The sequence below is a fragment of the Vigna umbellata genome, chromosome 11 (genome assembly GCF_029865625.1).
Source record: "Vigna umbellata cultivar VRB3 chromosome 11, Vumbellata_1.0, whole genome shotgun sequence".
NCBI classification, from domain to species: Eukaryota; Viridiplantae; Streptophyta; class Magnoliopsida; order Fabales; family Fabaceae; genus Vigna; species Vigna umbellata.
In genome coordinates, this window is record NC_142175.1 from 10,429,236 (window position 1) to 10,440,844 (window position 11,609).

The following is an 11,609-nucleotide window of genomic DNA, read 5'->3' on the forward strand; positions in this document are numbered from 1 at the left end:
TTTTGAGTAATTATGAATTTAGTTGTAATTACGATTCAATTTAACTTACTTTTATATAGTATGGTGTTTTTGAGAATTGAATGTTTTAATGATATATAATTCAAGACTTTGGTAAAAGAAGTTTGTCATGCTTTTTTGTCTTCATTATAGTATTTGAATTTTGTTACAAATAAATATTATTGACAAAAATATAAGCATCTTAATGGTGATATATGTAAGATAAGCAAAATAAAGTTGTAAACTCACAACCTAAATAGTACAAATGAGGCGACTTAAAACATTTAAATTATAATTGTCAAATTGAATATGGTATTAATCCAAAAAATTTTGAGAAAAACGGGGTTGATCTTTACACTAAAATAGTTGAAAATAAAAGAGGTTTCAAACCTCTACAAAATAATAGTCACTAATAGAAGAGGTTAAAACCCTCAACAAAAAGACCTCTACAATATAAACTGGATACCAGGGGTCATTGAAAACCCCGCAAATTAATAACGACGACTCTAATTGCGGGGGTTTGAAAAACCCCTGGAAATTAATTTGCGGAGGGTAAAAACCTCCACAAAATGGAAAATAAACCTCCACTAAATAACAGTTTTTTTGTAGTGCTAGTGGACGTCATACCCACCGTGGAGACCTTGGGGACCACAACCATGGGCTCCTCCTTCTTGCCCTTACCCCACATTTTCATGGACTCCACCTCCTTCTACACGTCATCTCGTAATCCTCTGCAATCGTCCCCAATAGGAATTCACAACTAATGGACGTCCTTTAAAACCTATACCTATCAACAATAATGTCATAATGCACACTTTATCTTTGAATGTTCCTGATGAAAATTGGTATATGGGCATCGTTAAAACATCTCACATGTCAACTTCTCGAGGTACTCTCTCATTTCATTTTAATTTGAGTACTAACAAAAATATTATTGTTGGCAATGCACATGAAATTCCAATTCGTGAATATGGACAAACAACTTTATCATATCCTCACTCACCTTTGACTTTTAACAATGTTTTGCATGCCCCTAAACTCGTTAAAAACTTGATCTTTGTATGTTGTTTGACAACTGACAATTTTATGTCTATTGAATTGGATCCTTTTGGGTTTTCTGTGAAGGATTTTCTGACAGGGATGCCACTAATGAGATGTGATAGCACTAGGGACCTATATCCTATCACCATAACTTCACCAACCATGACTCCATCACCTTTTACAGCCTTTTCTTCTATTTTATAGCATAACCGTTTGGGACATTCGAGCACACTTGTTTTACGTTCTCTTAGGCAAAATAAATTTATAGAATGCAAACACTTTACTTACTTTTCTATATGTCAGTCTTATGTTGTTGGGAAACATGTTAAGTTGTCGCATTATGTTTCAAATTCTTCCACTACCAAACCTTTTGATATATTACATAGTTGTGGACATCACCAACTTTAAGTTCTATAGGTCATAAGTATTACATTTTTTCTTGGATGATTACACTAACTTTTTATGGACATTTCCTATTGGATGTAAATCATAAACTGCACAAGCAGAGAGGCAGGGCAAAACTAAATACAAGAACACAAGTAAAAGTAACTTTAGTATTATATTGAATTCCAATTATTTATTAATTTTTAGTAGATCTGTGCATGGTAAATTTACAAATGCCATGAGTAAAGTAACTCATTGAGATCAGAACCTAAAAAATGTTAAAAAAATGGTACGTGTAGATATAAGTGTAGTTGTTAAACAAATAAAATGTATTTAGATCAAATAAAATGTAATGATCAATTGAGCAAGAGTCTAAAATCAGTTTAAGTTAAAAAGGTGTTATATTGTACTCACAAAATCAACTTCGATGGTGCTTATGTAGCTCTCAATGTATGAATCATCTTGTAACACAACATTGAAATTAACATTAAAAGTAGTAATTTTAAATACACTGTATTGAGAATTTGTGTACCGTCTCCAAGACAAAACAACATGAAAAACAAAGCATTAAGGTTATAATCTTACGCACATGTACTTTATATAACTAACAAATTGTGGCAAAGCTTCAATCATCGAAATTAATAGCAACACTTGGAGGTCTCATTTCATCTTGAGAGGTTATCTCTACAAAAATAAAATAAAATATTTCATAATTTTTGTAACACTTAAAATATAAATTAAAAGATATATAAATTTGTCATATAATCTCACCTTGCTCAAATTTATCAAGTTCTTTATGATCCTCATCAAAAAGTATAGAGAAAGGTGTTCCTTTTAACCAATCTTGTGTGCAAACAAGCACTTCCACTATTTTAGGCATGAGGCAACTATGATAAGGGCTAACCACTCTTCCTCCTGTACTGAATGCACACTCTGATGCTACGGTAGAGATAAGAATGACTAATACCTCTTGAGCCATGTTCGCAAGGATAAGAAATTTAGTTGATTTGACTTTCCACTAATGTAAAATATCAAACTCAATTGACTTTATATAAGGTTCAGGATCAAAAGGTAATAGTAAGAACTTGCAGACACCAAAAAATGCACATCTGTGAGACAGTGAGATACAAAATAAATAATAATAACATTAATTTGCCACGTGTAAAACAAAAATTTAAACCAAAAAGATAAATAAGTGTTAAACTATCACATAAAATATAAGCATGCATATAGAAGAATAGAAAAACATATAAAAAATGAGTGAATGTGCCTGTTAGTTCAAGTGGTGGCCAACATTTTGAAATTAATACTTGAAAGTTTTTTAAATGGCTGAGTTTTGCCAAATACAATGTCTTAAATCAAGTACTTGCTAAGAGCACCTTTACTATGAGGCATAATCACCCTTAAATTCAAGTAGCTGAACCTCATAGAAGAAGGTATTAGACCCTTTCCATACAATGCCTTTGCACCTTTTGGTGTCTTTAACATTTTCGCTCTTCAATTCTATCTATCACAGTAGTCTAGTGGACTCTACAACTAATTGGTTCAGAACCTTGGGTCTTAGCTTGCATAGAAACAAATATGAGTATCTGATGGAGTACAAAGACAAAGGTAGCCTTTCTTTAAAAAAAGATACCAGTACGACAGTATAAATAATTAAAATGTGTACATTCATAATTAAAATAAAATTTATTCACACCTAATCTATTTGAACTCACAGTACATGTATCACATTTTAAAATAAATTTAATATTCATAGGAAGTCCATTCATTTACTCTTAGCATACTCAAAGAACCATTTTCGTTCTCTAAAACCTCAGTGGACCTATGTTGCTAGCTTTTACAAGAAAATGTCTAATAATACATACACATGCGTGTGATGAAGGGAATCACAGAGGATAAACTTAAACTTGTGCACACGCAACTAACATAACAACACTAGAACAAAGAGATTAGGGAGAAAAGAATACCTATGTAGAGCTTAAAAGATGTTGGTGGACTCCTCTGCTTAATAACCCACCAAATTTCTGATTTATTCAGGCTATAAAGCCCCAAATCTATTATTATTGGCTTCCTTCTCTTATTCCTAAAATGGGGTTTTTAGAACATTAAGATCATAACTTTGAACAAATTATAAGGCTTAAAGTAGAAAAATCAAATAAAGGAGCAATGTCACTCACAATTTCCAACCTTGTTGACTGCTATGTTATATGAAATTGATATCCCTTCTTGGCAACTCAAAAAACACTTGGAACAGATCTGAAAGATTAAAATGGTTCACACACCAATCAACACTAGTTTAAGAGAATCATATAAGAAACAAAATCACAACATGGAACTGAATAGTATCGAATGTGCATTAACAATGCACAACAGGTTAAATGAAAGACCATGGACAATCCTTTGCTACAATTGATGAGGAGCTTAAGTCAAACTATCATTAGCTTCCTGATGTCTACACGAGAATTATCTGCTAGAAAGAAAGAGACACCAAACCTTGGGAACATTGGCCCACAAACCAACCTAGAAAAACATATAGGAAGAAAGGTAAAGCTTTTCAACAAATGCAGAAAGGGTTTGGCCTTTCTGCATGAAAAATAAGCACCTTAAATTCATCAATCAAGCATAAAAATAAGAACAAAGGATGAAAAGGGACAATAAAAATGGCGAAAAAAAGAAACACACAACGTTAAAATTTCATAAAACATAGGTTTAAGGAAAGTACAACAGCACAGAGAGGGAGGGACACAACACAGAGAGGTAGAGGCCACAGTGGAACTCTCCTTTGTCAACAGGGTCACGGTGGCAGCGACCGTGTGTTATCATTGGAGCTCTCTTTCGACGAAAACGGTGGGCAACGTGAGCTAGGGCAGAGTCATGGCAGGATCATTGTGAGATTTCGTTGAAGCTCTCCTTTGCTAACAAGGTCATGATGGACAACGCGAGATTTCACTGAAGCTCTCTCATGGTGGACAACGCGAGCTAGGGCAAGTTTTAGAAATAATTGAAAAATTGAAAATGAAAGAGGGATGGAAAAACATAGTATAGTTGTCGCATTTAACTGAACCGAAAATGTCATAAGTTGAGTTTTCAAAAACTAAACAATAAAATAGTATGTTTAACTTTTAGTAAAAATGGATTAGTTTTTTTAGTATAATATAGTATATATAGTGCAGTACAGATCAATTATTTTTGCCCAACCCTAAAGACAACTAGTTAATAAAAACGAGAGTTGAAATATTATGAAGTTTTGAAATCGTAACACTTGAACACGTCACTAGTGCAGTCAAGGGAAATGACACCAGTTATTTTCGCTTATAGACACCGGTTCTACAACCGAGGCATATACAGGCGAGGTAAAAAGGGGTAAGCTTTTTGCCTTGGTTCTGAACCGAGTCAAAAAGAGATAGGATTTTGCCTCGGTTCACCGGTAACCGAAGCAGTACAATTTTTTTTTATATTTTTTTTCGAAGAACTTTGCGCCTTGGTTCCTATTGAACCGAGGCATATCTCCCAATACACATTAAAAACAATTTTTGCTTGTAGATCTTCCAACAATCAAGAATTAAGCTAGCTAAATGACTCAAAGCCTAATAATAGGACTTTTTAACCACAACTCTCCTTCTTTGTTAGGGGAAAAGGGTTCCTCGTTTCAATGTCTATAACTTTTGCAGAAAATGTTGGAATCAACTTCCCACATGAATCTGGATGAGCTTTAGCATCTTTATCTGTGACAAAAAATGTTGCTCCACCACTACTTTCTATTAGTCTATAACCTTGCCTTAGTTCAACCCATTGAAAACATTTTCCTGAAATCTAGTGCCACTTCCTTGCTCAAAGGTGCAACACCTGTCCCCATTCTTCTTATGCTGGACAAGTCACACCTAACTTTACTTGAATACTTCACTAGCGCAAGGATCACTGGTGGTAATGCTGGCACGTTGTTAACCTTGTGCTTCTGGATTGCATCAAGCATATCTTGGAAGTCAAACTTCTGCATCAAAACTGTTGTTATACCAGCACACAACAATCCTAATCCAAAGAATTCAAATCCATAGATGTGAAACATTGGAATGAAGGCCAAGAAAATATCATCTTGGGATCCACTAACTTCAGCAGACCAGAAAATCAATCTCATTATGGAAAGGAGATTTGCATGAGTTAAAACCACACCTTTGCTTATTCCCGTGGTCCTTAAAGAGTAAAATATAGCAGTAGTGTCTGACTGTGCCATAGGAACTTGCGGAAACTCGGTTGAATCATAACAACCTTTTATTAACTCTTCAACTCGGTATCGGAGGCGACGGCGGAGGCGACCCACTTGCCGTTGGGGGAGAAACGCGCGACGGTGGCCGGATAGGCATGTTCCGCGTAGACAGAGACGTGAAAGGGATTTTCGAGGCTCACGATTACCACAGATCTGGCGTTGGTGTAGATGATGGAGTTGGACTTGGCGTCGTCGGAGATCGGAATCCTGCGGTCGCACTGGAGATCAGAATCTCACGAGGTTTAACAACGACTCAATTTAGGGTTCATGGAATTTGGGATTTTCTTATTTCTAGGTTTGTAGGTGATGAAGATGAATGGTGGCATGTTCTGCTTGCGCCGCTGTGCAGATTTCTTTGATCGAGTTGCGATGTAGATGGAGGTTGCAAGGCTAACGCTGGAACTTCGTGAAGATGCTCATGGAAGATTCTCTATAGCGATGAAGATGGTGAAATGCGATTCTGGTGACGCGTTGATGGAGGATAGTGCCGATGCTAGGTGGCTTACGGTAAGGTGGCTAGGGTTTCGCTTAGGGGTGGTGGAGGTCATAGGGGAAGAAGAAGATCGCTCTAGGGGAAGAAGAAAAATGTGTAAACTTTTTCTCAGGTTTGAGTAATTTGAAAGAGTTACTAACTCGGTTCATCTACTAACCGATGTCTAAAGAGCTAAAAAAAAATTTCAAAACCTATATGCCTCGGTTAGAAAGCAGATTGAAAATATAAATGCCCAATAACATCGGTTCGTAAAATAACCGAGACAATAGAGTGTATAGACTTCGGTTCCTACTGAACCGAGGCATATTAGTTCGTCTTAATTACAAAATTGTCACTGCGTTTCAATATCCTTCGGTTTTATGAAAACCGAAGCATATTAGTCCCCTTAAAAAACTGTTTTTTTACTAGTACGTGTTTTTGATGTTTTGACAAATGTTGACCATCACAAGGACTATTATCAAGTTTTTGTTTTCATTGGATAATTATTTTAATTAAATTCAAATAAATTTGCTGTGGAACAATGAGAGAATAAAAAAAACAAAAGGTGCAATGTAATAAGGGAGGGGAAAGAAGAAGTTGTAGTGAAAGAAAAGCAAAAGGTATAATTATAAAGGCAGATATAAAACCACCGTAGTGAAAAAAGTTTTAATAAAATGTATTATTTTGAAGCTTTTTTACCTCTAGATATATTTAAGTAGAAATAAAATATATATGTTAGGTGGCAATGAACTTACGTGTCACACTTAGGGTAAAACTTTAGTTCCTATGGACTGCAGACTTGACAATCATTCAAACGTTAGAATGTAACTATGAAAAACGTCAGAGCGACGTCATCCATCTTTTTATTTTTTATATTTATATTATTAACGAAGGAGTTTTTTCAAACTTTGTTTTTTCTAATTTCATTGTCTAACATTTTATAAACTAAAATAATTATTTTAATATTTTATATTTTAACTGTCCTTTTATTCAAATTTAACTATTTTTAAAACTAAATTAATTATTTCATTTGATAGTTTATTTAAATTTACTTATTTTTTGAATTAAATTAATTACTTGCAATAAAAAAACACATATTAAGCACATGCGTTTCTACTGGTACCATTTAAAATATTTTAGAATATTTTAAGATTTTTTCAAGTTGAAATGTTTTAAAATCTTAATCCAATACCATACACGACATTTTTTTTAATAGTTTTTTATTTTAAAAATGAGTTAGATAAATCTGAAATCTGTTAAACTTTGAAGCTACAATTTCAAACAAGAGTGAAGAATATATTTTAATAGATTTTGGAGAGAACTAACTCGTGATTTAGAAATTTATTTTAATATATTTTCTTAATAGTACTAACTGTTTTTCATAGCTAATTAAAGTTTGATTATTTTAAAGTAATTATCGAGTATTTATCCTACTTAAAATCTCATACTCCCCGTCAACTTTCCTGTATATGGTCTTAATCTTGACCTTAAAGTTGCACTTAACATGAAAAGAATAATTGAATAACTTATTTTAGAAATAAAGAAAGAAAATTTCAAACAGAGATAAAGCTAAATGAACAAGTTAAGTAGTAAAATGGTATTTGTAACTTGTTTAAAGTGCAAAGAAACCTAATTTTTTGGAGGGGTGTTAGCAGACCAACCTATTATTAAAACTTGTGTGTACCAAATAATGAATTCATTGTACTTTTCTGTTTGTGTCTGGTTAATTCTTACGTAATTCCAATTGCTAGGTTATTTTCTTTTTCTAAATATGTATAAACAAATGGTGAAGATTGTGTCTACTTTAGCAAACGTAGCAAAACTATAAATGATGGAAAATTGAGTCATCTAATAAAGTTTGTAATAAATCTTCATTACCAATCAGTGAAAATTAGGCTCATTTCCACCATACTGGAATATCTCAATCAGATTTCGATCCAAGTAGTTTGTGTTTAGATAAACATTTAAAAACATCTTTTCAACGAAATTCTTCATTTCGAATATATATTGATTTATCTATATGATAGTGTAAATTTATTTTAAAGTGTCATTATTTTTTCAAAGGTTGCTCTTTCTAAGTTAAACACTGTTAAAACTCTTTTTTTTCTTTTACAAGTTTATTTTTTCTACAAAAAGAAAGCTTATTTTGTTATCTTATAATATTTTAATTTTAAAACTTATTTTCCTAAACAGACATAACGCAGCAGAAACGGAGTTCACTTGTGTCCAACAAGTTGATTGTGAGTAGGATAATATACAAATATACATATATTATATTATATTCCTGATTTTGTGATTCATATTTTATCACCTTTCTATATGAAGTAAGTTATTATTACTTTATTCAGTTGCTGGAAAAATTTCCAATTCCGGTAAACATTTAACTCAGTTAATTTGACTTTTGAAGCTAAAAAGTTTCAAATGTTGGGTTTTTGATATTTAAAAATAAATTAACATCTTGGTGACAAAAGAGAAAAATGAGATGAGTCAAAAACTCTGTTATTTTCAAGGAGGAAACGTAACAAAGATTATGGTTTCAGTCCGTTTAAATTTGGCATGCATTGAATTACATATATATATATATGCATATATGCAACGCAATTTTTTTCTTAATAATAAAAATGAAAGGGGCAATCTAACTCATGTAAAAACGTTAAAAAGTCATTTCAGAATATGAATATATGCACCAATTAGAAAAAAATTTATATTTAACACTCTATCCGTTTTAGTTTCAAACCCTATGAATATCAAACCTTTATCTAATATGAAATTAGTCAACGACGCAATATAGTTTTGCTTCTTTGAGCAAAACAATCAAAATATATACTATAAGGAAATTACTATTATTGTTTATGAAAAATAATTACAATTACGGAAACGAGGAATAAATTATCTCTCTCCTTTTATCATGGATATTTAAACGGCAATAATTTCATTTTGAAAAATATTATGGACAATTATTCGAAGCAAATTGGTCTATAAATAGGACTAGCATGTGCTGTTGCCTAATTGCACCAACACGAATAATATTCCCAAGATCTGTTATTTAGAAATCGCATCATGCAAGTTCTTAGTTACATTTCTTTCGTTGTAACATTCTGTTCTCTGCTCCTAAACCCTAGCCATGGTCTCAATCTCAAATTATTTAATATATCCAAATTTCAGAAAGATGATCAATGGAATGTAGCAGCAGCTACATGGTACGGAGAACCAGAGGGTGCTGGATCTGATGGTGAGTATCAGTTGCCATGTTGATAATAAAACAACTAAAAAGTGTTAATTTTTAACCTTTTTTACGTATTGAAGTATTTAAATCTGTCATGCATGAATAGATGGTGAGTATCAGTTGCCATGTTAGAAATATCAACCTTTGTTGAGTTAAGGTTTTTAAGCATCATGAGTTGAAACATTGTTGGTTTTTCTTGTGATGTCGTGTAGGGGGTGCTTGTGGATATGCTGACAGTGTGCAGAAACCTCCACTCTCTAAAATGATATCAGCTGGAGGCTCTTCTCTCTTTAGGGGAGGCAGAGGATGTGGAGCTTGTTATCAGGTGCATGCAACATTATTGCTAATTTTTTCTTTTCAATATTATATTCCAATCATTTTTTCTATTTCATGTGTCCAAAGTGTCAGTTCAAAGGTACAATCAAACTCTTTTAAATATAGTATATGTTTATTAATTACATACTGTAGTGTATTTTTCTATTTTTTAATAATTTGTCATTAAAGCATTCGTAAAAATCTTAAATCGATTAATTATATAATCAAACCATAATATATATACATACATACTTATATATATATACATACAAATATATATATATATATATATATATACACAAATATATATAGTGTACATTTTTAGTAATATAATAATGAATTCATTAATTTTGGGTTCAAAATAATGTATATTCCTTAAGTGTATTAAGCTCTCATCTTAATATTATGTATGTCGTCTTAGAAAATTTTCTCTAAATACTCATAAATCATGTATATTAAAGACAATCAAACTCGCTCAACAATCTTAACAACCTCGACAACTACAAAAACCTCATAAAATTGGATCTTCTTGCTATGAAAATCAAGAAGAGCAAGAAATGTTCCTTACAAACTAAGGTAAAGGGAGGTGAAGAAAGGTAAGAGAAGATAGTGAAAGATAAAAAAAGAAAAAAAAAAACTTAAAGAGTTTCAAGGAAAAGAATATCAAGATTTTAACATATGATATTTATAACGACGTTAATATGAATTAAAAAAATCAAAATAATCCTATTTTAATAAATAATATAACTGAATTTAATAAAAAAAAATAATTGATTTATTTAATAAATATTATAACTGAATTTAATAAATAAAAATAAAAAATGAAATATATATAGAGTAAATTATTAGTTAATCATTAAAGTTAGATATAAAAGTCCGTTCTAATAAATATAGTTTGAATTTAAGGTGAAATGCAGAGAAAGCACAGCTTGTTCAGGAAATCCAGTGAGTTTGATGATAACTGATGAATGCCCTGGCTGTCACTCAGCATCAGTCCATTTTGATCTGAGTGGCACTGTATTTGGTTCCATGGCAACTCCAGGCAAAGAAAATAGTCTTCGTAACGTTGGACAACTTCAAATTCTATACAGAAGGTATAATTCTTACGTATTTGGTTCCATCACAGATAATAACAACTTTTTCTGACAAAATGGTAATTTTTGTGATCATATTTCGACAAGATAACACTAATTTGAAATACCCTTTTGGATTTGCAGGGTTGCATGCTCCTTTGGGAACTCCATAGCCTTTAGCGTGGACAAAGGAGCCAACCCATACTATTTTGCAACTGCAATAGAATATGAAAATGGGGATGGTGACCTTGTGGAGGTTCAGCTGAAGCAAGCTAATTCTGACACGTGGCTTCCGATGCAACGTTCATGGGGTTCAAGGTGGTCTTTGAACTTTGGTTCAAGGATGCAACCACCGTTCTCCATTAAGCTCACTGAAGATGGCAACAATAAAAGGAACACCATTGTGGCTGAAAATGTTATTCCATCTGGCTGGAAAGCTGGCCTTGTTTATCGATCTGTTGTTAATTTTTAAACTCTTTCACATATAAATCAAACCACAACTACGCTGTGTATGAATAAATTTAGTTGCCATATATAAGAAATTCATATGAAGATATCCTTATTCAAAATTGTTCAACAACATTTCTTGTATGTAGTAACCCATTATTATTAGCAGTTCTGATTATATTATATTTTATACTGTTTCACTGGTGTGAAAGTATTCACAATTTTAGTCTTCATTCATTTCTATACCAAAATTTAGAATATCCTTTTTATACAAAATATATAAATTCTTCATTTTAAGAATTCCATAAATGTTCTCATCAATAAACGATTATAATCATCAATGTGATTAAATTTTACTTTTTTTATTGTTTTTATAGTTTTTACTGT

At 32.1% G+C, this 11,609-nt stretch overlaps 1 protein-coding gene across 1 annotated transcript; it reads left to right on the plus strand.

Annotated features, from left to right (window-relative positions):
- The first annotated feature begins 9,199 nt into the window (after positions 1–9,199).
- On the plus strand, positions 9,200–11,384 carry LOC124822052 (putative expansin-B2). Its single transcript, XM_047294013.2, has 4 exons — positions 9,200–9,393; positions 9,600–9,712; positions 10,609–10,796; positions 10,920–11,384. Exons 1-4 carry the CDS (start codon positions 9,222–9,224, stop codon positions 11,245–11,247), a joined length of 801 nt encoding a protein of 266 aa, XP_047149969.1. The 5' UTR covers positions 9,200–9,221; the 3' UTR covers positions 11,248–11,384.
- The last annotated feature ends 225 nt before the right edge of the window (positions 11,385–11,609 follow it).